We start from the raw sequence: 27,058 nt of genomic DNA on the forward strand, positions 1-27,058 counted from the left end.
CCATAGTCGCTACAATTGGGACAAACAGGAGTCTATCCGAATAGAATAGGCACCTTCATGGCGTAGTATGACTCCCTCAAAGAATGACCTGCTCAAGACATTCCTCTAAGCCCTCTTTTCACACTACATCCGTGTATCAGGAACTTATGCTCTCCACTATCATCATTTGACACTTCCAATCATTTTCATCTTCTACAACAATCAACTCTGGGCAATTAGGCACGGGAATAGGAAAATATCCCGGGATTTCACATTCCCCGCCTGCTATGGAGACAACATTTAGGTTGGTCCCCTTTTCAAATTTCCCCCGAAGATATACCGATTCTCTGTATATTCATGTAGACTCCTCTACTTGAGAATCCACACCGTGCCACAGATACATCCATCGAGACCGAGCATCAGATCCCTTCATCCGTCACCATGGACTCAACTCCTGAAAGTTACCAACTTCTTCGAGATCGCAAGAACATCAATCAATGCAATCCTCAGATCCAGTACCCACAGCGTAGCCAGCGTAGCCAGCGCAGCCCTCTCACACAACGACCAAATTTTCACCGGCAGGCCCTGTGCCAAGCCGGTGGTTCTCGGTGTAGCCGCGGGTGCAGGGATTCCTCGTATTTCGCATATTGTTGCTATTGGAGAAGACGGCGCCGAGGGAGTTATTATCAATCCCTATTGTTGATGCCGGCAGATGTTGCATGAATTACATCCTGGGATTTGGGCTATGGCGCGGAGATGTGGGGAGGTCTAACCTTGACAGGAAAACAACTCTTTTTGCCCAGATTCAATTTTTGTTCTATCTCGCCAACCAAGGGCCTACAGGCTCTCAAAATTAGTTCAAATTCTTTCTAACTTCCGGCTCTATCTTTTGATCCTATTTTATAGGAATTGAAGGATGGCTGTCGCCGGTGGTGGAAGAAAACCAAATTCGCCCCCTGAAACAGAGTTTTCAAAGGCACCCCCCAAGAAACCACGGAACCACTTTAGTACCATGGAGGAGCTCGCTCAGAGTGCTAGAGAGGTGCTGAACACAATGGAAAATGACGGAAGAGGTGAGATATATATTATCAACTTTGTGAAATCCGTCGAGCAATACGCACTGAACTCCCTGAAGGGGGACAAACCGCAGGTTCAGGTCATGGAAAAGGTGCAACAGGCACTCAACCGACTCGACCAGCGTATGGATAGCATCGAAAAAGCTACGACGGCGATCAAAGCAACAGCAACGACACCGTCCACACAAACAAGCAATTCGAACGACTCGGCAGCCTTCTGGGCACGGCTCCAGAAATGGGGACAAGGGACCGGCTCCGGCCCCCCCCCATCTCTCCCGACAAGCAATGGATCATCCTCGATCGGAGTTTCGCCAGCTGAGCTCCGCGAAGATCGAGAGATTATCGTCAAGATTCGTGACAGCGACACCCGCGAAACCCTCCGCCGGCGGACACCAAGGGAGATCGTCGAGCAGGCTGAGAGGACACGGGAGCAAGCCGCCCGGAGGAAAGCCAGTGCCCCCCTTGGTGGTGGCTGCCACTTCTTAGCGGCGAAGGTTCTCCCCTCTGGGGATGTGAAGATGACGGCGAATAGCGCTTCCGGTGCGGAGTTGCTACGAAAGCATGCTGACGGCTGGTTGAAATCATTCGGCCCAGCAGCACATGTTAGGAAGCCGACATGGGGGGTAGTAGCGCGCGGTATCGATACGAAGACGATGCTGTTGACACAGGAGTCGATGGCGGGGATGGCGAAGGAGCTGGTACGCCAAAACAGCCACTCATGGGGTGATACCCAGGTTGAAATCCTCCACCTTGGCTGGCTAGTAAAACCTGGCAAGCGTCGTGAAGGCTCTATCATCATTGAATTCACCGACCCGGTGGTTGCAAACCAGGCGATCACGCAGGGTACGCTCTGGCAGCACCAAGTGCACCAGACTACCCGCTTCTGCCGAGAAGGCCGTTCGAAATTATGCCTGAAATGTCAGAAACCAGGACATGTACACTCACAGTGTCTAAACGAATACCAGTGCGGCCACTGTGCGAAGCAACACCCGACCTGGGAGTGTGCTAAGCAAGGGGACGTCGAAGTGAAATGCGCCAATTGTGGCGGAGGCCATAGGCCAACGAGCGACGCATGCGAAGTAAGAACAGCAGCGAAAGAAGGGGCAAGACTAGCACTGGCTAACAGCCCTCTATTCCATCGTGTGCCACTCCACTTCCGGCAAAGGGAGACTACGAAGGGTAGTACCACTACCTCCCAGTCCCAACAGGGACTCGATACCCCAATCCACGCGCCGCAGCAAACTGCACAGCGCACGACGATATATCGGGCAGCACCTACATCGAATCGGACGGTGATCGCATCGCATCCGACAGAGAACGCACCTCATCCGACAGAGAACGCATCGCATCCGACAAAAGAAATTCGGAGGATGTATACAAAGGTTGGGGTGGAGAAGCCCCAACGAAGAAAGGAGCCCAGCCATGTGATGCGAACTAGATCGAGAACGTCGGAGGATGACGATCTACCTATCATACCAGAGGAGCTCGCTGAAACTGCCTCAGCAGTAAGCCAGTCGGCTCGCTCTTTGAGGTCACAGAACCAAGAGACTATGCAGTTCATGACAGATCCGGAGAAACAGCTCCAGACGTCATATAAGAAGAGGAGGATGACAGCACCAGCTGATGATATGGCGGAGGACTACGTTATGGATGAACAACCCCGAACGACTCGGCGATACCAACTGGTACGACACAAAGTTGCTGAAATCGACGAAGATGCGGAAGAGGAGTTCCATGATGCGTCGGAGCACAGTGATGATCCAGGAACAGACACCAACAACACCACCACATCTCAATGAATTACTTCCAAATAATTCAATACAATGCACACAACGCCCATCCAGTCATGGCCTCATTTCTGTCAGACAAAGCAGTCCAGAAAGCGGATGTGATTGCGGTTCAGGAACCCTGGATCAACTCTCAATCAACAACAACCCACTACCCAAACAAGGCCACCCACCAACTAGTCTTCCCGAAGGAGTTGGAAGGTGAACGAGCCAGGGTCTGTCTGTTCGTGTCGAAACGGATCGATCCAGGTTCCTGGTCATGCAAGACGGTGTCGAAAGGATACCAGCTGCTGAAACTGCGGAGGAACCATCTAGATGGGTGGACAGACCTCTTTATGCATAACATATATAACAACGACGATGGTGAAACGGTGGAAAAGCTCAATAGAGAGCTTGCCCAGAGACCATACGCAGAACATATCCTGATCGGGGACATGAACCTACACCACCCAACGTGGAGTGGAATAGGTTCCAAAGCGAAAGCGACCGCAGCAGCAGAGAGACTTTTAGATATCGCGGGGATTCATAATCTGTCACTGACGACAGAGACTGGATCACCGACATGGCGAAGAAACGAGCAGGCATCGGTCCTAGATCTCACCTTTGTCAGTAACACACTAGCAGAGAGGGTGGTTGAATGCCAGGTCGGTACCGATCATGGGTCGGATCACTACCCAGTAGTGACAACAATCGACATCGGTACCCCGCCATACGAACCACCAAAGAGGAGAAACTGGAAGGCCACAGACGACAAGAAGCTGATAGAATTCATCGAGCGACAACTCACCAACACCACCACCAACACGAATAATACCACCACCACCAATACCACCACCAACCCCCAAAACCTCACAACAGCCGACGATGTGGAGGCTGAGTGCCAAGCATTCATCCAAATCATCAACGACGCAGTCGATATCTCTACACCATGGGCGATCCCTTCGCAGTGGGCAAATCCCAGCTTCACACCAGAGTGTCAGGAAGCAGTCAAAGAAGTTCGACAGCTCCGCCGTCGACACGAACGGACAGGGGACCCTTACGACAAAGAGCTATACAAAGCAGCACGAAACCGGAAGACCCGGCTGATCAAGATCGCGCTCCGTCGATACCACCGCCGTAAGGTACAGGAGGTTATCGAGGGTCCTGGCGGTATGTGGAGGATGAGCAAATGGGCAAGAAATCGGCAGGGGGCATATGACCAGGGGGTCACGCCGTCAATCAAGATACCAGGGGGACTAGCCGAGACAGTCGAAGAGAAAGCAGCTGCTTTCCAGCAAGCTTTCTTCCCAGTACCGCCACCGGCAGATCTCTCTGACATCGATTCGAAGGTGATCAACCATGATCCGACGGAGATCAATCGAGGGCCAATCCGCTTCCCAGAGATCACACACCAAGAGATCAAACAGGCAGTCAAAGCATCGCCACCAGACAAAGCGCCAGGAGAGGACGGCCTTCCGAACTCCCTATGGCATAAGCTTATTGAGATACCGACAGTACTCGACACCATCTCTCGAATTTACAACGCGTGCATACGGCTTGGTACCAACCCAACACACTTCCAGAAATCGATTACAGTGGTACTACGTAAGGCTGGTAAGCGTGACTACCAGCTTGCGAAGTCATACCGGCCAGTTGCGCTTCTTAATACACTCGGCAAGTTCCTCGAGGCAGTGGTTGCCCGACGAATTAGCTACGCAGTGGAAACATACAAATTGCTTCCGGATACCCATTTCGGCGGGAGGAAGGGAATCTCAGTCGACCATGCTATCCAGTCGATCATCGGCCGGATACGAAGAGCTTGGGGGAAAGGCAAGATAGCAAGCATGCTACTACTTGATGTATCCGGAGCGTACGATAACGTTTCTCACGAAAGGTTACTCTACAACCTCCGCAAAAGGGGACTCGGTCAGCTCGCACCTTGGGTGAAAGCATTCCTTACATCCCGAAGTACTAGAATCCGTATACCAGAAGGGGTGTCAGAGAGTATCCCAACACCAACTGGTATCCCACAGGGGTCACCTCTCTCTCCAATCCTTTACCTAATCTACAATGCAGATCTGGTAGAGGGCTGTGAGGGTGTGAAGACAAGTGGATGGGTAGACGACGTTGCCTTCATTGTCATCGGGAAGGATGAGCATGAAACCATCTCAAAGCTGCAAAAGGCATGCCAATATGCCGACGCCTGGGCAGCTAGGCATGCCTCGGTGTTCGATCCTAAGAAGTATGCCCTTATCCACTTCGTTAACCCGGAATCTGGGGGGGAAGAGCACACACCACTAGTACTGCAGGGCACCACAGTACAGGCCACCACAACAGCGGAGCGGTACCTCGGGGTCTGGCTAGACCCAGGGTTAACTTTCCAGCACCACCGGCAGCAAATGCTTGCTAAGGCCGGCGTCAGTTTACAAGCACTAAGAGGACTGACTGGCTCCACATGGGGAGCATCTCTCTCCGCTATGCGTGCTATCTACCAAGCAGTGATGATCCCACAGATGCTCTTCGGAGCAGCTGCCTGGCACTCACCGCTGACCAGCACACTAAGAGAACGAAGCTACGTGAAACAATTTGCAAACATCCAGTCAAGGGCAGCCTGTTTAATGAGCGGTGCCTTCAAAACAACTGCTAGGGAGGCACTGGATATTGAACTGCATTTGCTACCTATGCAGCAGCAGCTTGACCGGCTAGTCCAGTTGGCTGCTATTCGTATACGTACAGGCCCGGCATACGCAGTGCCGAAAACAATGCTAGTGGAGAGAGGACACATGCAAAAGCAAAGGGGGGGGTATACACCGATGGAGGCCCAAACCTGGAAGAAGGGTGGCTGCCTCACTACACCCTTGGGGCCATTGGCGAGTACTTGGGAGAGCAGGAAGGCATACATCCAGGCACCATGGACCAAGCCACCAAGGGTATACATTGAGGAGAGAGAGCGAGCAATAAACACACACAAGCGAACCACCGAACAACTCTATGCACCAGCAAGGCTCTATACCGATGGGAGCGGGTATCAAGGCGGCATTGGGGCCGCAGTGTACCCGGCATACCCATACAGGCGGAATGAAGCCAGGCTGTGTAATATGGGGACCGACGACGACGCCACTGTGTACGCTGCCGAGCTACGTGCTATCGAGATGGCATTGGAAGTCATCAAAGAAAGGTTCAATGATGACAACGAATGGCGGGACTGTCTGGCTAAGAGTGGAGTGGTCATCTTTACAGATAACCAGGCGACGCTCAGAGCCATCCAAAACCCACGAATGCCATCTGGCCAGGTATATCTTGAAGGATGTCTCCGGCTGTTGGAATGGTGCAATGATAAAATCCAGGTGGAACTACGCTGGGTCCCCGCACATGAAGGCATTCCGGGGAATGAGGCTGCAGACATGTATGCAAAAGAAGCAGCTACCACCACCGAGACCAACATTCATGATACCAATGCCAATGCCAACACCAATGCCAACACCAATGACAACACCAATGTCAACACCAATGTCAACCACAACCGATCTATCCGGCTTGCCGCCGCAGCGAGCAAGAGTGTGAAGCGAGAATCGACGATCGCGTGGGAGAAGGCATGGACAAAGGGAGGATCAAAGAGGACAGCGAGGAGGACGAGGAGGATGATCGAGGTGCCAAGCAAGTCAAATTTGACTTATTGGAAGGGCCTGCGGAAAGCGACAACATCAGTTTTGATCCAACTCCGCACAGGTATCATCGGACTTGCTGAATATCTGTCCAAAATCAAGCGAAGCGACTCACCGCGCTGTCAATGTGACCTGGGAAACCAGAGTGTGAAGCATGTCTTGCTGGAGTGCCCGCTTCTGAAGGAACTGCGGTCGGAGATGGTGGAGGAATTGTTTATGGAGGGGGTGTCGACAACGCTTGGAGAACAAGCAATGTTGACAGAAGTGAAGGCAGCGCCGATCGTGGCGAAGTTCATGATCGCATCGGGACTCTTGGGACAGTTTCAGTCAGTGGACTCGGTCGCCATGGGTAAGGAGCAGGGGGAGGAGGATTCAAAACCGAAACCAACCCAAGACACTGCGAATGTTGGAGAAACAGGGAACACATCACAGTGGCCGGGCGCCAGGTCCGCCGAGGTCACCTCACACCAACGCACATGGAGAACAACGCACGCTGCCGATGAAGACGAAGAAGCATGGCGCCATGACCCGAACCTATTCGTGTTCGACCTGCCGGAGTGATGCAGCAAGTAGACCTGGCAGTCCTGGGGATACAGGGACTCGGTGACTCGGGGAGCTGGATGAAGAAGTGGAGGTAGAGAAGTGAAGAAGTGGAAGGTGCATTGCAGAGAAAGAAGGGGACACTCTGCGCCCGCGGGGACTACGGGAAACCATCTACACCGGGCAGATGGATTGACTTTCTTTACATTTCTTTTGTCTTGTTTGCATTACGCCGGCCGGTTTGTGGCCTTACTTTTCAGGTGGCAGGACCTCGAGAAATCGAGTCCTGCTCACAGGGTGGATCTGCATACTGGGAATGCACCACCATTTATCGTCGGGAGCGGGCTCTGGGACGCAACCCCCGCATAGCAGCATGTATGTAAAGCGAGCTAAATCGGGTCAATGAATTCATCATCATCATCATCATCATCATCTAACCTTGACAGTAACATGCAATATTGTTATGTGCATAAGAATGTACACCCAAGTAACATGCCGTGAGAATAGCAACAGTCAGCTCAATCTAAAAATATATTACAACAAATTATAAAGATCCTGAACTGACTCCAGTGGAGCAGTTCACTGATTACTCGAGCCAATCTAAACAGTCCCTAAACGGTCTCCCTAAATTATACTTCAACAAAACCAGACCTTGATCTGAGTTTGTAGTTCACCAACTCGAATCAAATCCAAGAAGCGTAATCACTTCCCAAAACGGTCTCCTTGGTGACTGGCGCCGAGATAGGAGACAAGAACTGGCGTGCAGAAGTACTCGATCCAGCACCAGAGTTGTTGTACTCATAGTAAGCCGGTGTAGCACCCTGCGCCATTGTGGTCCACCCCTTGGCATTGATCAAACTGCCCAGGTTGGAGTTCTGGTAGATGACGCGAGCAAGGACTCTCCAAGGACGGCCAAGGTATACCGTGCCATCGGCGACAGCAAGAGACGCAGCCTTGACATTGCAGTCCTCAAATACAAACCAGGTCTCGTCGCTGGCTACTTCACGCGAACTGGCAGTGACAACGCCCGGGCCATTGGAGATGATGTCGCAGTTATTGAACCAGGCAGAGGCATCACCGAAGATGTAGTCCACGGCTCCTAGGAACTGTTAGAATTGATAGTGAGATAGACGGAGGCAGAAGCTTATTTACCCTCAATCTTGGAGTTGGCATAGTACTGTGTTCCCGCCTTAGCATACACGGTATCCTGGTAACCAACAAACTGGCATGCGTAGAAGCTGAGTTTATCGGCATTGGCGACGATTCTGGTGGAGTCAGCTAGTGATTTCAATCCCATAGCAAGAAAGAGATACTCACGCAACAGCCTGTGCACCCTTTCCGAACTCGTTCGCCACATTGATGTTGTGCATCTTGAACAGAGAGGTGACAACATTCACAGTTGCACTCTTATCCAACGAACCAGCTACGGGCGAAGAGATCGTGTGGGTGATCGTCACGGTATTCTCCTTGTACGTATCCACATCGGTAGTCTGGCCATACATCGTCAGAGCACCGGGATAGTTGACAACGAGCTGCTCCTTGTAGGTGCCGCTTGCGACATAGATACAAGCCGGTGCAGAGGAAGTGCCGAGGGCAGTCAGGGCAGCGCCAATAGTCGAGTACTTCCCATTGGAGCCGACGGTCAGGCAGCCTGCGGGCGCACTGGTTCTAGCTGTGCGAGCAGCTAGGTCGGTGGGTGCGGCCAGGACAGCCGCGCCCAGGGATAGGGCTGCGACGAGGAGGTTTTGTGGATGCATTTGGTTGGAAATGGTTCTACCAAGCAGATATGCAAAGACTATTGATTTAAATACATCTGATTTCAAAGATATCACTAGTACCGGTGTTTTCAAGGTGAAACTTCACGTGAGCCCACGGGAGCTGCGTAAGAGACAAAATGAGACAATTTCCCCGAAACCTTCCCACAAGCGGCAAGATCTTCTTGGCCTTCGTTAAGGGGGTTAATATATATTTGACCCAATACATCCGCAGTACCCCGAAGATAAATTGTCTTAATCCTCTTAATGTAGATCGGGGAAAATCAATGCCAAAAACTCATCGGAGGATTACTCATGGGGTACCCAAAAAGAGATTCTAGACCCTCCCGCGAATGGAAAATGAAGATCTTCCTTCAAAGAATTATTCCTCGAATGGCAGGCCGGGGACTAAGATAGGGATGTTTCAGGCTGTTTTGTTGACTCGTTCACGAAAATCGTCCAAGTGCAAAAACAGCCAAGAGCATGATCGGAACAGGAAATCGAGACAAGAAAACGTGTAAAATCAACAATCTACTAGAGACATAGTTCGATTCTCAGGCTAGAGCTGTACCTGTAATCTCTGGCACGATGTTGATTACAAAGGTCCTCCCAGTCTTTGCGCTCCTCGGCGCATCTCTTGCTCAGGACAAAACAAGACATCATCATCCTGCTCGTGCTTCAGCTTGCACACCAGTAGCAGGTGGATCAGCCTCAATTGACGATGTTCCTGCTATCACATCGGCAATTGCCAAATGCGGAAAGGGAGGCATCATCGTCATCCCCGCTGGCAAAACCTACAACTTGAACAGCCCATTGGATTTTGCGGGATGTGTGGGCTGTGACTTCCAGCTGGAAGGCACCTTGAATTTCAGCGCGTCGACAGAGATCTGGAAGGGACAGACAGCAATGATCAACATCAAGAACATCCAGGGACTTAAAATCCGGTCCCTGGAAGGCCAAGGAGTCATTGACGGAAATGGGCAAGCGTCGTATGCATTGCTTTCCTTCTGAGTTTTGATTTCGCCGGGCTCGGTTCATTAATATTATGTATAGATGGGACCTTTTCGCCAAAGACAGCAGCTACCGTCGCCCAACCCTGCTCTACATCACCGGCGGCTCTGACATCGAGGTCTCCAACCTCCGCCAAACGAACTCCCCCAATGTCTTCAATTCCATTCAAGGCAACACCAAGACGGCGATTTTCTTCAATCTGCACATAGAAGCCACCTCCAGCAGCGACAATAAGCCCAAGAATACAGACGGCTTTGACATCGGGGCCAGCACAGACGTAACCATCAGCAACGTGAGCGTGACGAACAACGATGACTGCGTGGCATTCAAGCCCGGCGCAGATGGCGTCATTGTCAAGGACCTTACCTGTATTGGAAGCCATGGACTGTCGGTGGGATCGCTGGGCAAGAATAATAAGGACTTCGTGAAGAATGTGCAGGTATCTGGCGCGAGGATGAGTAAGTCGACCAAGGCAGTGGGCATCAAGACGTATCCCTCTGGTAACGGTCATGCCAAGTCGACAGTGAGCAACATTACCTTCTCGGATATTATTGTCGATGGGTGTGACTATGCGATTCAGATCCAGAGTTGCTATGGAGAGGATGCAGATAACTGTGTGAAGAATCCTGGGGATTCGGATTTGACAGGCATTGTCTTTCGGAATGTTAGTGGGAAGACAAGTGGAAAGTATCAAGCTGTTACAGGCAGTCTGTTGTGTGGATCTCGTGGGGTCTGTGATATTGAGGTTGATGGTTACACTGTTGTGGCACCCATTGGGGGAAGTGAGGTGCAGTGTGCCAATACCCCGTCGAAATTGGGGGTAATGTGCACTTCCGGTACCTCGAGCTGAAAGTGGAGAAGATCTGTGTATAGTTGTGTGTATTCTATGCGGATAATTATGTGGATATGCGAATTAGAATGCTGAACACGGAAAAAAAAAGCTCTATGCAATTTTGCGGTATATAGATATATTGTCGTCATGCAAGTACAAATTCTAGAGCAGGACACCCAAACCCGTTCGTTCATGTTTACGAGGAAGCAATCGTCTTATCCTTTACGTAGAGGTCGACATATTTGTCGACATCATGGTTTTCCAGCTGAGAGCGGTTCCAGCCCAACTCCAGCAGCTCATCAACGCGAGCCTGGTCAAAGTGCGCCTCTAGGTGACGCTTGTACTTGGCCAGAATCTCAGGCTTGGCCTCCTCACGGCGGAGACGGTGGCCCAGAGGAGCCTCGACAACGACCTCTTCGAGGACAGTGCCATCGTTAAGGGTGACAGTCAGTGCATTGGGGATGGTGCGCTTGCTGGGGTCGTGGTAGTCGGTAGTGAACTTGGTGTCCTCGACACAGCGGATCTTCTTGCGGAGCTCCTCCAACAGAGGGGAGGTGGCGGCCTCAGAGCCGTCAGCGTAGTCGCTAGCAGTCAGGCGGCCGAAAACGAGCATAGTGGCAACCATATACTGAACACAGTGGTCGCGGTCGGCAAAGTTGTCCATCTCCTTGAACTGCTTGTCGATGATGCGGATGCACGCCTCGTGTGTGCGGTTAGTGATCTCCTTAATATCCTTGGCACTCTTGCCCATAGCCTCAAGCTTGGCATTGACCTTTTCAGCGGCCTCAATGGCAGTCTGCGAGTGGAACTCGGCTGTTCAAAACAGGAGTTAGCTGTTGTCAACCCCCCATACAGTGTAGTTTTTGGCAAAAGCTTCTTGCACTCACCAGGATAGGAAACCTTGAACAGAACGTTCTCCATGACGTAACTGCCGTAGGGGCGCTGGAACTGGAACTTCTTGCCCTTGAACAGGACATCGTAGAAGCCCCAGGTAGGAGCAGATAGAACGGTGCGGAGACCACCCTCACCCTTCTGGACCTTGAGCACCAGGTTGACAGCGCGCTGGCAGGCGTCACCAGCAGCCCACGACTTACGCGACATGGTGTTAGGCGAGTGGCGGTAGGTACGAAGAGACTGGCCGTCCACCCAAGCCTGGGTGATAGCATCGGCGGTCTGCCTCTCAGTAAGACCCAGCAGCTTGGAGACGACAGCGGCGGTCGCGACCTTGACGAGAACAACGTGGTCGAGGCCGACCTTGTTGTAGGAGTTCTCCAGAGCCAGGACACCCTGGATCTCGTGAGCCTTGATCATGGCCTCCAAAACATCATGGATCTTCAGAATTTTGCCGTTACCAAGGTTTCCACCGGCGCGGTTGGTGCGCGAGATCCAGTCGGCCACAGCCAAGATACCACCTAGGTTGTCCGAGGGGTGACCCCACTCGGCAGCGAGCCAGCAGTCATTGTAGTCGAGCCAGCGGATCATAGCACCGATGTTGAAAGCGCCATTGACGGGATCCAGCTGGTAAGGTGTACCGGGCACACGGGTACCATTGGGGACCACAGTACCGTCCACAACGGGACCAAGGAGCTTCGCGCACTCCTTGAACTTCAAAGCCTCCAATCCACAGCCAAGGGTGTCTAGGAACACCAGACGGGCAGTGTCAAACTGCGAACATCAAATTTTAGAGTTAGCCGGTGCTCCATCTTACCGAGCTGGGGCCAACTTACTGCCAAGTCGGAATCCACTTTATAGTCATGGATGTAACTAGCCATATCCTGAATTTCAGGATCATAGGATTTTTCGGTATGAACCGCCGGGGCATTAGATTGACGAGCGGCCATTGTAGAGAAACGGGGAGTTCGAGGAACAGATATACGAGGAGTAATGGAGAAGGAAGAAGCCAAAGTGGGAATTCTGGAGATGCGGGCCAAAGTGCGGGGAGACGTGTGGGTCAGGCGTCTCACTGCTGGCAGGGACATTGTGAAAGAAGAGTTGGTAATTTGATCGAAAACGAGCACCCAACAATTGACACAATTGAGAGAAAGAGAGGGGAAGGTAGTAATTTATTTGAAAACCAATGGACGAAAGGACAATTGTTGGGGCAGAAAGGGAGAAAATGACCGGGGAAGAGTTCCAAGCTGACTTCATCCTGGCGAGGGTCGGTTACAGTCGGGTATCACTTCACTCCACCCATGAACACCGCCTATGTTCATAGGATTAGTATAGGTCGGCAAGTCCAAATTGTACTCGTACGTTCTCCAAAAGTCGAATGTACAGCTACGATACCGTCTGTTGAGCTCCTTAGAACAGGGGAAATCCGAATTTCGGATGTAAACAAAACTGCAAGAGACAATAGCTGCAAGTTGTAGCGAAATCGGAATACACTTCGGTCCGAATATGCAAGAAAGAGCAATTGAGGTGCAAAAAGCCTTTGTACTTAGATGGAGCTCACACCGAGCTCACAGCCCCTTGGCCCTCGGCTAATCAGCACCCCCATCCCCAGTCTCCAGTCCCCAACCCCCTGTTATCTGCGCATTCATCTGCTTTTTCTCATCATCTCCCTCGCCATCCCCCTCGCTGATGAGTCAGTGGAGGATTCCCATGGCCTCCTCTGTGTCAGTCTCACGCAGAGACTTGACGATCTCTCCATAAATAGCCTTGGCGAAAAGCGGGGGCACGGCATTCCCAATTTGCTTGCGCATGAATCTCCCGGTAAATTGGAAGTCTAGAGGAAATGTCTGCAAGAGGGCCATCTCACGACTGGTATAGGGCCGGGTGCCCGAGGGGTGGTAGTTATATTCCCCGCCTCCGCAAGTTATGGTCCTAGCTAGAGAATGGCGATTAAACGATGGTCGGTGGCTCAGAGCCCACCGAGCCAGTGCCCCTTCAACATTGTGATCGTCAGCATCAGGAGGTATATTGTCTATGGTGGATGAAATGGTCTCTCGAGGAAGTAGACCGTGACCAGGCACGCCATGGGTGGGTTGGGCGTAATGTGGCAGAACTTCGCCGGGTCTATGAGCACGTGGTTAAAAGATGTATTGTGGGAAAAAAAAAAAAGCTTCGTCTTTCACATCACTTACCCCGCAGCAATGAGAAGTAGCCTCTTCCGCTCCTGAGGCACACCATATTCGTCACACCCCAACACTGACCAGCGAACAGAATATCCAAATTCAACCATGTCCAGTACAACTCGGTTGAAGATAACAGGAAATCGCTGCGGCAACCCCATGGTTTCCTCCATAGTCAACACCCGGGGGCGTGACTCTCGAATCAGACTGCCAGCCGAAAATACGCACGCGGAGTTGGCGTCATCGCGAGGGCAGGGTACAGTATGAGCTGGTGACCAGGTTTGACAAGGGGGTGAGCAGTGTGCAATGTCAACTCTCAAAAATTTCGAATCGTTGGTCAGAAAACTGAAAAAGTCGGAATGCTCGACCTCGACCTCATGAAAGTTCAGTTGGTAGGTTTCCAGGGCATGCTTGTCGATATCAACGGCCCATTGGAGCTTCACGCCGGCCTGCTTGGCCCCGCAAGACACACCACCAGCACCACAGTAAGCATCACCAAAGGTGTATGCACGTTCAGGAGTAGTCAGATCAATGACGCCCTCTCGTTCAAGATCTCTAGCCATAGAAGACGCCCTAGCCTCACCGAAAGGCACAGTCTGGCCTCTCCATTCGGCACGTAGCTGGTTCGCAGGCTTGCCAAGTCCTAGGTCTGATTCGGCACATGTCAGCCATTCAATTGCACACTGCTCTGCACTCAAAGGTGCATTACCAGGAATGATGACGACTCCGTTCTGGCGAATGGTGAGCTTCAATCGGCAAGTCAGGACTTCTCCCGGTGCGAGGTGGTTGAAGTCCGTGCGATAGTTGGTGAATCGAATGGGCACAACCCGCCTGACTTTCTTAACGCTGACGTGGTCTGTGTTCTGGGTGAGCCAGACCAACTCATCATTGAGTTTTGGCAAATACGTCTTCGCTTCTGGATGAGTCGTCCGGTAAAGACGCCGGCCGAAAAACCGTAGGTCATGAGGCTGAGGAATCACATCCTCGACACGCATGAAAGAGCCATCATCAAGCTCCAAGGATATTCCGGCTTTTAAAACGATACCCCCAATTTTTATTCCTTGCTGCGCTGTCTGTGGCGTTGGGCTGCAGCTGACGGACTGGTTACTGACGAAAGAAGAATGGCCGGAGGAAGACCGGTCACTCGCTGAGTCGTCGCCGGGGGCGATGGCGGAGGGAGCCGCAACATTTGCCATGTTAGAGGTCAATTCCTCCATGGCTTGATCGCTTTCATCGTCACATGTCAGGTCAATCACGGACTGCAAGTTCTCGGCGGGGCGGAAGGAGGTATGACTGGCCTCCTGCATGGGTGAATCATTGAAGATCGCCGACGAGTCCGACATGACGATGTCGTCGTCAGCCATTGTTGGCTCATGAGTTACTGCTCGGAACTCCGCCGTGCTGACTGAAATTGGGTCTCCAAAGGGAGACACCGAGATACGGGATCGATCACTGACAACAGCCATTGGTGTGATGGTTGACTGATAAAAGTGTTTCATACTCGGTTTGTGCGAGGATACGAATCTAGGTTTGAAAACTGGGTGAATTAAACAAATTTCAATATCAATCCGATGGATGATATTAGGGTCTGGCAGAGTCTCAGGTTCAGATGGCCTTCAGAAATGCTCCTACTGCTATAGCCGGGGGCTCGAAGCCAGCCTTGCGCCAATAGACGCAATTTTGGCTCAGAGAGATGTAATGTAAAGATAAGTGGCAGAAGGCTTTGACAAGATGCTTTGCCGGATCTTCTTTACATAACAAGTCAACTGAAGCTATTCATACGGGTTCGTCTATGTATTTCTATTTGGTCAACAAAGCAGAGATGACATATAGTTCTGTGAAGCATCAAAGACTGGAATAAAGCTACGGTATCCACGGTATCGCATTGAAGGTGATTCTTCCGAGCTGGTTTGTACATCCCTTCATGGTTGTATATCAACGATCAACTCTATAGACGCTTGTCCCGTTCTGGATAGTAGGGCATGGGCCCCGGGGATATGGGGCATTGCTTACTCATGACATAGCCCCGTGGTCGGCTCAGGTCGGCCCGGATGAGAGATGAAAAAAATTTAATTTTGTGGGGCAGCACAACGACCGAAGGAACATAACTGCCATGGAATATTTCTCTCCCTCTCTTTGTCTTCTTGGGGTGGTGTTCATTTCTAGTGATGACCATTCTCTAAACTTCACTCCTTTTTTTAAGTGATCCGGTTTGGTAAGTTGCATGGTTCTATCATTTTCAGCTTTCAGCTTTGATAAAAATTTTCCCCTCCCTGTCTCTTGTGATGAATTATGGTTTTTTTTATAGATGTTAGACTTCCTAAACAATTGTTGCGGAGAAACACCTGAACTGATTTGAGACACTGCAATCTTGCTAAACACTGTGAATGCAATGGATGAACACTGGCACTAATTGTCTTCGTCCTTCCCAGAAACCCTACCCTCCATCAGGATGTGTGGTATCATTGCGCTGATCCAGGCGAACCCCTCATCTGCGGCCGCTGTGGATCTCCACGAGGCCCTTTACCTTCTCCAACGTGAGTTCCGGCCAGAATTTATACACCTGCGACCGTGAGACTAAAAGGTTTTGGTACCATAGATCGTGGTCAGGATGCAGCCGGTATTGCAACATGCGCGTCCGGTGGTCGGATCTACCAACTCAAGGCCAACGGCATGGCTGCCAAGGTCTTTCAGGAAGGTGCTAAGGTAGCCAACCTCCCCGGCTCTATGGGTATTGGCCATCTGCGGTATCCGACCGCGGGATCCAGTGCCAACGCCGAGGCCCAGCCGTTCTACGTGAACAGCCCCTACGGTATCTGCTTTGCGCACAATGGTAACTTGATCAATGCCGGAGACCTCAAGAAGCACCTCGACCTTGAGGCCCACCGTCATATCAATACCGACAGTGACAGCGAGCTGATGCTCAACGTCTTTGCTGATGAGTTAAGCGAGACCAAGAAGGCCCGTGTCAACCACGAGGACCTCTTTGCCAGCTTGACTCGCATGTACAAGCGTTGCGAGGGTGGATGGGCTTGCACTGCTATGCTTGCTGGTAAGTTACCAATTATCCGTGGTATGCTCCAGTCTTATGGTGCTAACTCGCGATCCAGGCTTCGGTATATTGGGTTTCCGTGACTCATACGGCATCCGTCCTCTCATTTTGGGCTCTCGTCAGTCCGCTGATGGACCTGGAATGGACTACATGATGTCCTCTGAGTCAGTAGCTCTGGACCAGCTGGGGTTCACCAACCACCGTGACATTCAGCCAGGCGAGGCGGTTATCATTGCCAAGGGTGGTGAGCCGGTCTTCCGCCAGGTGGCTCCCAAGAAGGCCTATGCCCCGGATATTTTCGAGTATGTCTACTTCGCTCGCCCTGACTCCATCATGGATGGCATCAGTGTTTACCGTAGCCGGCAACGCATGGGTGACCGTCTCGGTGCACGGATTCTTGATGTCCTGGGTCCTGAGGTTGTCAAAGACATTGACGTGGTCATTCCAATTCCTGAAACGGCTACTACTTCTGCGTCCAATGTCGCACTATACCTGAATAAACCTTACTGCCACGGTTTCGTTAAGAACCGTTACGTCTTCCGTACTTTCATCATGCCGGAGCAAAAGACACGGCAACGAGGCGTCCGCCGCAAGCTCAATGCCATGAAGGCTGAGTTCAAGGACCGCAACGTCCTGCTGGTCGATGACAGTATTGTGCGTGGCACAACAAGTCGCGAAATCGTCAACATGGCCCGGGAAGCTGGTGCCAAGAAGGTCTACCTTGCCAGTTGTGCACCGGAGATCACGCATGCTCACATCTACGGTATCGATCTTGCCTCTCCTCAAGAGCTGGTTGCGCACAATCGGAACTCGGAGGCCATCGCCAAGCACATTGGCGCGGAGGCGGTTGTCTTCCAAACTCTATCTGATCTCAAGGACGCCTGTGCTGAGGTTGCTCGTGAGAATGGCCAGGAAGAGCCTACAAACTTCGAGGTCGGTGTCTTCTGTGGTAGCTACATTACTCCCGTTTCATCCGGTTACTTCGAACATTTGGAGTCCGTCCGTGGCGAAGGCCGCAAGGTCAAGGCTATTAACAAGGCAAAGGAGGCTGTCACCAATGGCTTTGCCAACATGACCGACTTCCAGATCGCTGCCCACGGAGTCACTATGGACACAAACGGCAAGATCATCCCTGCCATTGATAACGAATCTTCGGCGATTGGTGCTGCCAAGCAGGCTAGCCACACTGAAGAGCAACATAACCCGAAGGTCTCCGACCGCATGGACATTAGCATCCACAACCAGGCTGACCATGAGGCATGATAACGAGACATCTGATTTTTCCTTTTTTTTAAATTTTTTTCTCTCCGCCATTTTGGTATTTTGCATTGGGTGTCTGGGCGTTTGTTTGAGGGAGCATATATGCCGAGTGGCTGATTTGCCGCTACATGATGTGGAAATGATTTGAAAATGCCAACTTCCGGTGTCTCTAGATACACTTGTCAATAACTCTGGATGAAGCTAAATTTAATGCAACATTCCTATGCTGTTGAAGTTATGCTGTTTTTCATTTTGGCCATTGTGCCAAAGAGGCAGGTCACGTGTCTATGTCATTGGCCAGTAGCATCATCGGCAGACCCACAATGCGATCATCTGCGTTGAACAGGTTTAATTTTTTAAACTTGAATCCTCCGTCAATGGTTAAGATCAATTGATGCACCTTGATATAACGGTTATCTGTTCTCGGTTCTTGTACACGTGGCTGCCTGTGCAAACGAAATTGATGTATGTTGGAGGCCGTCTGGCCTGACTTTCTCTATTATGGAACGCCGCATCACTCGCTCTGCAACACGAGCTGCCGCTACATTGTTTGAAGGAGAAGAGAACAGCCCTTCTATCGCTCGGGCACAAAACACCACTAAAGTGAACAAACGGAAACGTCTCAATCCCACTGGCAATTTCAATGACCCCAATACTCAGTATACATCCAAAACCGAGCCAACCACTGAGTCGAAATCCTCCAAAGATTCAAATCCAACAATTAAGCAAGAGAAGCCAGTGTTGCCCCCAGGCATGTTTGATGAACTCCCTCACAACCTAGGACCTGTCCCGACACCATTGTCTAAAGCAATAGGGCCCACAGCCTCAATTGCTGGATCTGACAAGGAAAACCAAACTGTAAGGGAAAATCCGGTTTTTAATCTGGCTATAGAACTTGAAGACACTGTGAACAAAGCACCGACGAAGTTGAAGAAAGATTCCAAGATTCAAACTACCCCAATCGGCCGCAAGCCAAAAAAAAATACCTATGGCTTGACGCCTGGTATCTCACCTTTCCCGGAACTGGCTCGACCAACTGCTGGGGAGTGTGAAGATGTCAATCAGTTGTTGTCCAGCATTCATGGCGTATGTAATGCTCCAGAAACCATACCTGAGCCCTCCCTGTCAGTCACCGGGTGTGGTGAGGTCCCATCCGTTCTGGATGCTTTAATCCGCACTCTTCTCAGCGGTGCTACCACAGGCAACAATGCTGCCAAGGCCTTTGGCGGGCTTGTGCAACGATTCGGCATTCTTTCAGAAGGCATTGGCAAGGGAAGTGTCAATTGGGATGCCGTACGACAAGCCACTGTGAAAGACGTGTTTGAAGCGATCAAAAGTGGTGGTTTGGCCGACGTCAAAAGCAAGAACCTCAAGGCGATTCTTGACATAGTCCACGAGGACAACCAGGCACGCCGAGCTACATTGCTAGATTCTGAGTCCAAGATAGACTCATTGTCCAAGCTGGTCCCCGAAAAGGCAGAAACGGATAAGCAATACGAGATTGCCTGCGCAGATCAGAACTTCCTCTCCCTCAACCACCTCCACAATCTCAGCACTGAAGAAGCCATGACCAATCTGATCAAGTACCCCGGAATCGGGCCTAAGACAGCCGCCTGCGTGATCCTGTTCTGCCTCCAGCGGCCTTGTTTCGCCGTCGACACGCATATCTTCAGGCTCTGCCGCTGGCTCGGATGGATTCCTGCCCATGCAAACGAAGTCACTGCCTTCAGTCACCTAGAAGTGCGCGTCCCGGACTACTTGAAGTACTCGCTCCACCAGCTCTTCATCCGGCATGGAAAGACCTGCCCCCGGTGCCGAGCTGCTACCGGCGAGTCTAGTGCTGGATGGGAGGACGGCTGTGTCATTGATCATCTTTTAGCTCGCGACGGGAAGCGCAAATGCAGCGGCCGGACTATGGATATCAAGAAGAAGTCAGCTGCTAAGAGAGCAGTTGGTAAGCGTAAGAGAATGAACAATGACTCCGAAGAGGAGACTGAGGAAAGCGAGGGTTCGATTTCTGATGAAACGAGTGACGAGTGAACGTATTAATGACAACGAAATTATGTGAACCGAAGGTGGAATCTTTACGAAACGAGGATTGATCGCATTGACTTTTTACCCAATATTTGTACTCTGTATTAAGAAATATTTGCCGTGTTGCTCATGCTCTTATTGCTAAACACAAACATCAATTTCCTTAACCAGGATTCGCGATGTTTCCTAGATGATCGCCAGTCTATCTTGTAGTTGTAGGTAGCCCCGGCGCCGTGTGGACACTTATCGTCTTATCGCAAACCCAAGTCACCACGAACTCCCTGTACTCTCCCAACTACACTTTCCAGTTGTCCAATTGCACCATTCCCGCCATGGGTTGTCTGGTCTCCCACATTCCAGGCTCGCTGCGTATTCTTCTAGAGGCCTACGCGCCTCCCGGTTCGGTAGAGTACGCCCCGCACATCGGAGTCGCGTTGACCTCCTTTGTCGCCGTATACGTGGGGTACCTCTACCTTCAGAGCTGGAGAGAGGCAGCGGTCGTTTTCAATGTTCCCATCCCATTCGAAGTGCGCAAGAACGGATCGATCAAGGCATGGGATGAGGTTCAGGGCCAGCCGAAACTGGTGTTGCAGGATCAAGCTCGCGGAGTGAGTCAACAAGCCTAGTCTTTGGCTCAGGATCCTTTCAATGCGTGTTCGCTCCCTTATGCTTGAGCTAACTGCTATTTAACTGCGCAGAAATGGAGCCATCAACTGATTATGAGCTACTGTCCTGCTGATGGGAGGGTGCTCGGTGATGGAATCAAGCCCGCCACCGTCGAAGATATCAACGAGGTCGTTCGGGTTGCGAAAGCTGCTCAGCCGGAGTGGGCAAAGACTACGTTTGCGGAGCGCAGAAAAGTTCTCCGGACACTGTTGAAGTATGTGGATTGGAATATTTGCTCCGTCCTATGAAACCATTGCGCCTTGCCTACGGCGCCCCATAAAGCTTGTCCACTAACATCTCACAGATATGTCCTAGACCACCAAGAAGACCTCGTTACCGCATGCTGTCTCGATTCGGGTAAAACAAAAGTTGACGGCTCATTCGGCGAGATCCTTGTGACGGTGGAGAAGCTCAAGTGGACAATCGACCATGGCGAGAAGGCACTGCTACCAGAGCAGAGGCCGACCAACTTCCTGATGATGTACAAGAAAAACACAGTCACGTACGAACCCCTAGGCGTAGTGGGTGCCTGTGTGTCCTGGAACTACCCGTTACACAACTTCATCGGTCCGATCATCAGCGCGCTTTTTACCGGTAACGCAGTTGTTGTCAAACCGTCCGAGCAGACCGCATGGTCTGCGATCTACTTCCTCGATATGGTGCGTGGTGCGCTCTCTAGCTGTGGCCACTCACGCGATCTGGTCCAGACGCTAGTCTGTCTACCCAATGTTGCCGATGCATTCACATCGCACCCTGATATTGCGCATCTAACCTTCATCGGATCACGACCTGTTGCCCACCATGTCTGCACATCAGCAGCAAAGTCACTAATCCCCGTATGTGTCGAGCTGGGGGGCAAAGACCCAGCTGTGATCTTGGACGACTCCCGCACTCTCCGAAACCTCTCTTCCATCGCGTCTCTCCTCATGCGCGGCGTCTTCCAATCTTCTGGCCAGAACTGCATCGGTATCGAGCGTATTATCGCTCTTCCCAGCGCATATGAACGCCTCATCGAAATTGTAACCCCACGCATTCAAAATCTACACCTCGGCTCTGTCCTGCTCGATACCGCAACCCCAGACGTTGGTGCGATGATCTCACCTGTCTCCTTTGCCAATCTTGAGACACTAATCAACGAAGCGGTGCAACAAGGCGCACGTCTCCTTGCCGGCGGCACCGAACATAAACACCCAGTCCACCAACACGGCCACTACTTTACACCAACCCTGCTAGTTGACGTGACACGCGACATGCGTATCGCGCAGACAGAGCTCTTCGCCCCCGTGTTCCTCATGATGCGTGCCGAGTCCGTATCCGACGCAATCGCTATCTCAAACTCAACTCCCTACGCACTAGGCGCCAGCGTCTTCGGGCACCGACAAGCGGACGTGCAAGCTTGCGTGTCGAAAATCTCCGCCGGGATGGTAGCGATCAACGACTTCGGTGCCTTTTACGCTGTGCAGCTGCCGTTCGGCGGTGTTCGCGGATCTGGATATGGCCGGTTCGCGGGTGAGGAGGGACTGCGCGGTCTGTGCAATCTCAAGGCTGTTTGCGCTGATCGGTTCCCTACTTTGATTGGTACTGGCATCCCGCCGCGTGTGGACTATCCTATTCAGAATCGAGACAACGCGGCGGACGCTAAGGGTGGTGTTGCAGCTTGGGAGATGTGTAAGGGCATCGTTGAGACGGGATATCAGTTGACGCTGGATGGGCGTCTTGCTGGTATTCTGCGGTTGTTGAGAAATCTATGATGGGTTTGCTCTTCCGAAAATCGGTTCGAATTCATGTTTAATGTCGATATTTTGTACTATACATAGTCCATCTTGCTATGGGTGTTGCCTCTGGCTGTGGGAAGATTCAATTCATAATAATTGATTCTTTATGATCCTTATGGGGGACTCTATGGTACATGTCATGAAATCTAAATCCGGGTATAGCGCTAACAACAAAGGCATGATAAGACTACTCGCAACAATCTCATGGAGGAAGAGGACTGGATTTCTTCAGCCAATGATCCTCAGTCCGGAATGAACTTTCTGTCATCCAATTTCCCATTGGTTCACGTAAGGGATCAAGAACCTCATCGACAAAGCGGCAACCCTCGAGATCCATGACATCCAACTGGCCATTACAGAACAGCTGGCCAGTCGGGAAATCATGGGCATACGCAACCTGCGCAGGGAGACGCAGCAGGAAATTCGACAACCAGCGCGCAAACTTGCCATTAATCTGGTTGTACGTACTCGGATTCTTCTTCGCGAGTTCCATATTGTCGACAGTCCACTTCGTGATCTCAGACGACCAGCTAGGCAAAGATTCCGCACTAGCACGTAGGAGAGCCTCGAAGAAAGCCAAGTTTAGATGTGGGTTGTTGCGGCCGATGCGGGTAACAGCGAGGAAGTGCTCGGATGGGATCGTATAGTAGACGCTGCGGCCTTGGTTCTCTGCTTTATAGCGGAAGAGGAACTCGTCTATCTTGAGGAGGGAGAGCATAGCGTTGAAGTTCTGGTGACGGATAGCATTCTGGATTCCTTCGTTCAGAGCTTTGCGGTCGATTTTTGTCAAGGTCGATAGTGACAAGGAGCTCTTTTCAGGGGTCCAATTGCACGAGGTTATGCGCAGCATTTCCAGGAAAGCAACGTCTTCTGGAAGGAAACCATTTCTGCGGCCTCGGAGGAGATGGGATGGGAATTTGCACAGGTCCAGTGCAGGGAGATTGACAGTCAATCCCACATCCACACATTGGAACTCTGTGGTGACCATTGGCAAGATGTGGAGCTTGTATTCGTGAATGCCTTTCATCGCGTTCGGGGCCATCCGGAAGAACTCTGGGGGCATGCTAGCAAATTCCTTCATTGGCCCGCCCTTGCCGTGGAAGATGCGGACGCTGTCATCCTTGCGTGCTAGTAGTTTTTCAAAAGCAATCTGCTCGTCTTTCTCCGTCACGATACCGGCGTCGATCCAGCGACGGTAGATAGTCAGGATCTGCATTGTCGGGATCTGTTCACGCACGCGATCCGCGGTACACCACCTGCACTTGAAAATGTCTTCCTGTAATCGGGCACGTTCTTCCAGTTTGAGAGGGACATATTCGAGCGGGACCATCATGCGGTCGATGGCCTTGCTACGGGGGTTGTCGAGTGCATCGTTCCAAAACGCAAGGAGTATGAGAGCGCGGTAGATGTGTTCGCCGGAGAGGGCGCGGCATAGGAATGGCGAAGCTCGGGGGAAGTTTAAATTGAGTGAGTGCAGGAAGATCTGCTCGATGATCTCGACCGGGAGAGCCTCGAGGAGGGACAACATCCGGCGGGGAGTATGCGGGCGCGAGATTCTAGGCTTGGGCGAATTAGAAGGACGTTCGTAAGGGCTCGACCTTGACCGAGAGGACCGAGAGTACCGAGAGGATCGAGCTAAGCTGCTTCGAATCGGTTTCTTGAAGGTGCGACCTGGTCGGCGCTTCGATTTGGGGATCGCGGAAGGATGGATGCTGCTTGCGGGCTCAGGCGGAGCAAACTTTGGCCGCGTCACGAATTCATCTTCGCCTTTTGGGGGGCTCATGGAGCAATCGAACCTTCACTATCTGGGGTACCTGGATCTGTGAGGGTGAATCTGGTATGATGGTATAATGGCCATTCGGTGTTGTAGTATGTGCTTTGCACCACTATCAACCTCAAATAGTATACAACCTTGGAACGTTGCAGGCCAAGTCCGAGCCCTACCCTTGTCTGATTGGCGGAAAAGAGCCCGACAGGCAGTGGCTTGGCGTTAGGGCTTGGCATTGGAGGGCATTCAGGTCACATGATATCTAATTGGGTTAAGCCTGTTATCAAATGACGTCAAGGACTATCTGCAAGAGAGTCATTGCAGAGCCACAAGAATATCATCAAGATCTTTCAAAAAGGGTTCAATATGGGTAAAGTTGAAGTTCATATTACTTTTGAACAAACCTGAAATCAAGGAATGTCAGTGTGTCGAGATGACGGAATGATCTATTGGACAACACCCCTGAAACCCTGAGTGGCTCCATTAAACATCTACTACTTCTGAGCTTCAATCTTTCTCTTTCATTTTTCATCAAACCTTGGAATTTTGTCGTGGCTACTCCAACGACGTCACTGGCGTCTGCACTTGTAATTTCTGACGCATCGTAAGACAAGCTTCACTGCACGAACTTGTCTATCAATCACCTTTTTTAGACACCACTTACGTACCTGGACGAAAACTGTTTGTCCCGGCCTGAGACATTCTGCCTGGGACATCCTCACTACGACTCTTTATTTAAACCACCTCTCCATCTGCCTCAATATCCTCAACATGCACCCTTTCAGTGATCCAACCGTCCATACACACGCTTCCTCCAGCTCAGAGTCGATTCTCACACCTAAACCGAGATAAATCAACAAGAAAGCTCTTCGTCTTCAAGATGGGTGCCGTCGTCTCTTGTGTATGTGAACGCGCATCTGTTCTCCAAGAAAATTCAACTAACTTACAACTTACCTGCCTCTAGATCCAAAGCGTCTTCCGCGCAATCGGTAGCTGCCTCATGGCTATTGTTAATGCAATCGGTTCCATCTGCCACGCCATTATCAGCGGTGTCGTCACAGTGATCGATGTTATCATCTCCTGCCTGACCTGCGGCTACTGTGGAAAACGCCGGCGAGGTCGTCGATCAGCAGTTTGATGAGAAACAACTACCATGTCTGCACAACCCTTTTGAGGCCATGGAAATGAAATGGCTAGCTACGGGCTCTATGATTGTTATGCCGGTGCAGATTTTCTTTTGCCATTCTGTCTTGTTGGAATATACCCTGCGATGCCTGCCGTTCTTATTTGTGAATCGCAAATTGAATTCTACAATTTGAAATTCTTTGCATCCACGTATGTTGAGTGTCTTCTAAAGATGATGGGCATAAAATTGTAGAAGTGTGCATAGACACATGGCAAGCGTTTGAGGCATGGGCCTGAGGTGTAGGTGTATGGTTGACTATACATTGGTAAGTGTAAGTCCTTGTTTATGGGGCAGTAATGTTAATGTCCATCGTTTGGTGAGGACGACTCAACATATCGCAACAATTCCTGCTTTGCGTCTGTGGGCATATCATGCCAACGCTCATTCAAAATAACGTTTGCAAACGGATCCCCGGGTCCACTCCCACAGCGCCGGACAAGGGAATAATGTGAATGCTGTAGCGGCCAGCGCACAGGGACACGACAATTTGCAGCGCGGAACGATATACGCAGTAAGCGACGAAAGGGCTCTATCATGCGTGTTCGAACAAGACGATACGTAATTTCGGAAGATCGGTCCGGCCTGGCCTCATCCTCGTCCAGGTAGAAGTCCGAAGAGAGCAGCTGTAAGAACTCAAACTGTGCATCTGACCAGGGCGAACGCAAGACCTTGTCTGGAATACGACCAGGTCCAATAACCCCTGAGCACGGCAGCCGGAAGAGGTCGTTCTCGTGGTATATCTCGTAGGGCTTACGAATCTGAACAGCGCCAAAATGGAACCATATGGCCACTTTGCGGTCGACGGTGCGGGATGACGGGGTCCGCGAGGTCTCCTCCAGCTGTGCGGGGATTACAAGATCCCCTTTCCCACGCCGGCCGAGTAGGGCCCAGTCACAGGCTTCTAGGTTCTCGAATAGTGGGTCCAGATTTGACAGCACTTCTTGGTCGTCCGGGTGGAAGACCAGGCCGGTACATTTGCGTCGGATGGCATGGGCAACATACTCACGCTGGCATTTCCGGAGCAGAGGAAATGTGCACCACCGACATGCCAGCAGGTCGGTCTGTAATTTTTGGCGCTCTTTCCAGGACAAGGCCCAGAAATCCAAAGGCGGGGGTAGGAAATCCGGGGTAAAGAAGCCCTCTCGCGATCCTGAATTGGGACTGCTAAATGCAAGCCGAATGAGCCATGTATAGAGCAATGGGGTAGACAGTGCTTGGCTGAGACTTGGTGAGGCGCGAGGGAAGTTCACCTCAAGGCTGTAAAGAAAGATCAACTGCAGGATTTCCACGGGCAGTGACTCAAGTCGCGAGCACCGGTGGTCGGCCAACGGATCGGAGGGGCCTGGGCCCATTTGCGACGGTGGGTCTAGGTGCAATGCGTTCTTATTGAGCTTTAATGGCTTGCTCGCGGTGAGACGATGTTCACTGGTAAATCACACGGTAATTATGTAGCTGTAAGTGGCCAGGGAGGAGGAAGAGTAGAAACGGATCTCAATGGAAACGCAGCCCAAACATTACCAACTGCAGACTTCGCATAGTGGTGTCCCTATAGCTCCTTGTGACTTGTGAGATATGCACTTGACGGCGCTTCTAGCGCAGTCTCCAGTGAAGATGGTTGAAAGG

At 51.3% G+C, this 27,058-nt stretch overlaps 11 protein-coding genes across 11 annotated transcripts; 6 read left to right on the forward strand and 5 right to left on the reverse strand.

Moving 5' to 3' along the window:
• Positions 1 to 895: 895 nt before the first annotated feature.
• Pdw03_0194 (Reverse transcriptase, putative) lies at positions 896 to 2,854 on the forward strand (the record flags this gene model as incomplete). The annotated part of the gene is made up of 1 exon (XM_066099534.1): positions 896 to 2,854. One exon carries the CDS (start codon positions 896 to 898, stop codon positions 2,852 to 2,854), a length of 1,959 nt encoding a protein of 652 aa, XP_065957261.1.
• Positions 2,855 to 5,220: 2,366 nt separating this feature from the next.
• Pdw03_0195 (Reverse transcriptase, putative) lies at positions 5,221 to 7,047 on the forward strand (the record flags this gene model as incomplete). The annotated part of the gene is made up of 1 exon (XM_066099535.1): positions 5,221 to 7,047. The coding sequence occupies one exon, from the start codon at positions 5,221 to 5,223 to the stop codon at positions 7,045 to 7,047; it is 1,827 nt and encodes a 608-aa protein (XP_065957262.1).
• A 662-nt stretch (positions 7,048 to 7,709) lies between these two features.
• Positions 7,710 to 8,783, reverse strand: Pdw03_0196 (Pectinesterase, catalytic; the record flags this gene model as incomplete). Its single annotated transcript, XM_014681905.1, has 3 exons — positions 7,710 to 8,125; positions 8,179 to 8,291; positions 8,344 to 8,783. The coding sequence occupies 3 exons, from the start codon at positions 8,781 to 8,783 to the stop codon at positions 7,710 to 7,712; spliced, it is 969 nt and encodes a 322-aa protein (XP_014537391.1).
• A 585-nt stretch (positions 8,784 to 9,368) lies between these two features.
• On the forward strand, positions 9,369 to 10,641 carry Pdw03_0197 (Polygalacturonase-2; the record flags this gene model as incomplete). The annotated part of the gene is made up of 2 exons (XM_014681906.1): positions 9,369 to 9,769; positions 9,834 to 10,641. 2 exons carry the CDS (start codon positions 9,369 to 9,371, stop codon positions 10,639 to 10,641), a joined length of 1,209 nt encoding a protein of 402 aa, XP_014537392.1.
• A 178-nt stretch (positions 10,642 to 10,819) lies between these two features.
• On the reverse strand, positions 10,820 to 12,602 carry Pdw03_0198 (MmgE/PrpD; the record flags this gene model as incomplete). The annotated part of the gene is made up of 3 exons (XM_014681907.2): positions 10,820 to 11,436; positions 11,511 to 12,288; positions 12,351 to 12,602. 3 exons carry the CDS (start codon positions 12,600 to 12,602, stop codon positions 10,820 to 10,822), a joined length of 1,647 nt encoding a protein of 548 aa, XP_014537393.2.
• A 606-nt stretch (positions 12,603 to 13,208) lies between these two features.
• On the reverse strand, positions 13,209 to 15,193 carry Pdw03_0199 (C-5 cytosine methyltransferase DmtA; the record flags this gene model as incomplete). The annotated part of the gene is made up of 2 exons (XM_014681908.2): positions 13,209 to 13,638; positions 13,707 to 15,193. 2 exons carry the CDS (start codon positions 15,191 to 15,193, stop codon positions 13,209 to 13,211), a joined length of 1,917 nt encoding a protein of 638 aa, XP_014537394.2.
• Positions 15,194 to 15,807: 614 nt separating this feature from the next.
• On the forward strand, positions 15,808 to 18,009 carry Pdw03_0200 (Amidophosphoribosyltransferase; the record flags this gene model as incomplete). The annotated part of the gene is made up of 5 exons (XM_014681909.2): positions 15,808 to 15,832; positions 15,898 to 15,909; positions 16,127 to 16,231; positions 16,294 to 16,746; positions 16,805 to 18,009. 5 exons carry the CDS (start codon positions 15,808 to 15,810, stop codon positions 18,007 to 18,009), a joined length of 1,800 nt encoding a protein of 599 aa, XP_014537395.2.
• A 498-nt stretch (positions 18,010 to 18,507) lies between these two features.
• Positions 18,508 to 20,046, forward strand: Pdw03_0201 (HhH-GPD family base excision DNA repair protein; the record flags this gene model as incomplete). Its single annotated transcript, XM_014681910.1, has 1 exon — positions 18,508 to 20,046. The coding sequence occupies one exon, from the start codon at positions 18,508 to 18,510 to the stop codon at positions 20,044 to 20,046; it is 1,539 nt and encodes a 512-aa protein (XP_014537396.1).
• A 326-nt stretch (positions 20,047 to 20,372) lies between these two features.
• Positions 20,373 to 22,457, forward strand: Pdw03_0202 (Oxidoreductase (Msc7), putative; the record flags this gene model as incomplete). Its single annotated transcript, XM_066099536.1, has 4 exons — positions 20,373 to 20,648; positions 20,739 to 20,920; positions 21,011 to 21,792; positions 21,847 to 22,457. The coding sequence occupies 4 exons, from the start codon at positions 20,373 to 20,375 to the stop codon at positions 22,455 to 22,457; spliced, it is 1,851 nt and encodes a 616-aa protein (XP_065957263.1).
• A 226-nt stretch (positions 22,458 to 22,683) lies between these two features.
• Positions 22,684 to 24,264, reverse strand: Pdw03_0203 (oxidoreductase (Msc7), putative; the record flags this gene model as incomplete). Its single annotated transcript, XM_014681912.2, has 3 exons — positions 22,684 to 24,042; positions 24,104 to 24,152; positions 24,221 to 24,264. The coding sequence occupies 3 exons, from the start codon at positions 24,262 to 24,264 to the stop codon at positions 22,684 to 22,686; spliced, it is 1,452 nt and encodes a 483-aa protein (XP_014537398.2).
• Positions 24,265 to 25,734: 1,470 nt separating this feature from the next.
• Positions 25,735 to 26,787, reverse strand: Pdw03_0204 (ATPase, F0 complex, subunit D, mitochondrial; the record flags this gene model as incomplete). The annotated part of the gene is made up of 1 exon (XM_014681913.1): positions 25,735 to 26,787. One exon carries the CDS (start codon positions 26,785 to 26,787, stop codon positions 25,735 to 25,737), a length of 1,053 nt encoding a protein of 350 aa, XP_014537399.1.
• Between the last annotated feature and the right edge of the window lie 271 nt (positions 26,788 to 27,058).

This window comes from Penicillium digitatum, chromosome 4 (assembly GCF_016767815.1).
Source record: "Penicillium digitatum chromosome 4, complete sequence".
Taxonomy (NCBI): domain Eukaryota; kingdom Fungi; phylum Ascomycota; class Eurotiomycetes; order Eurotiales; family Aspergillaceae; genus Penicillium; species Penicillium digitatum.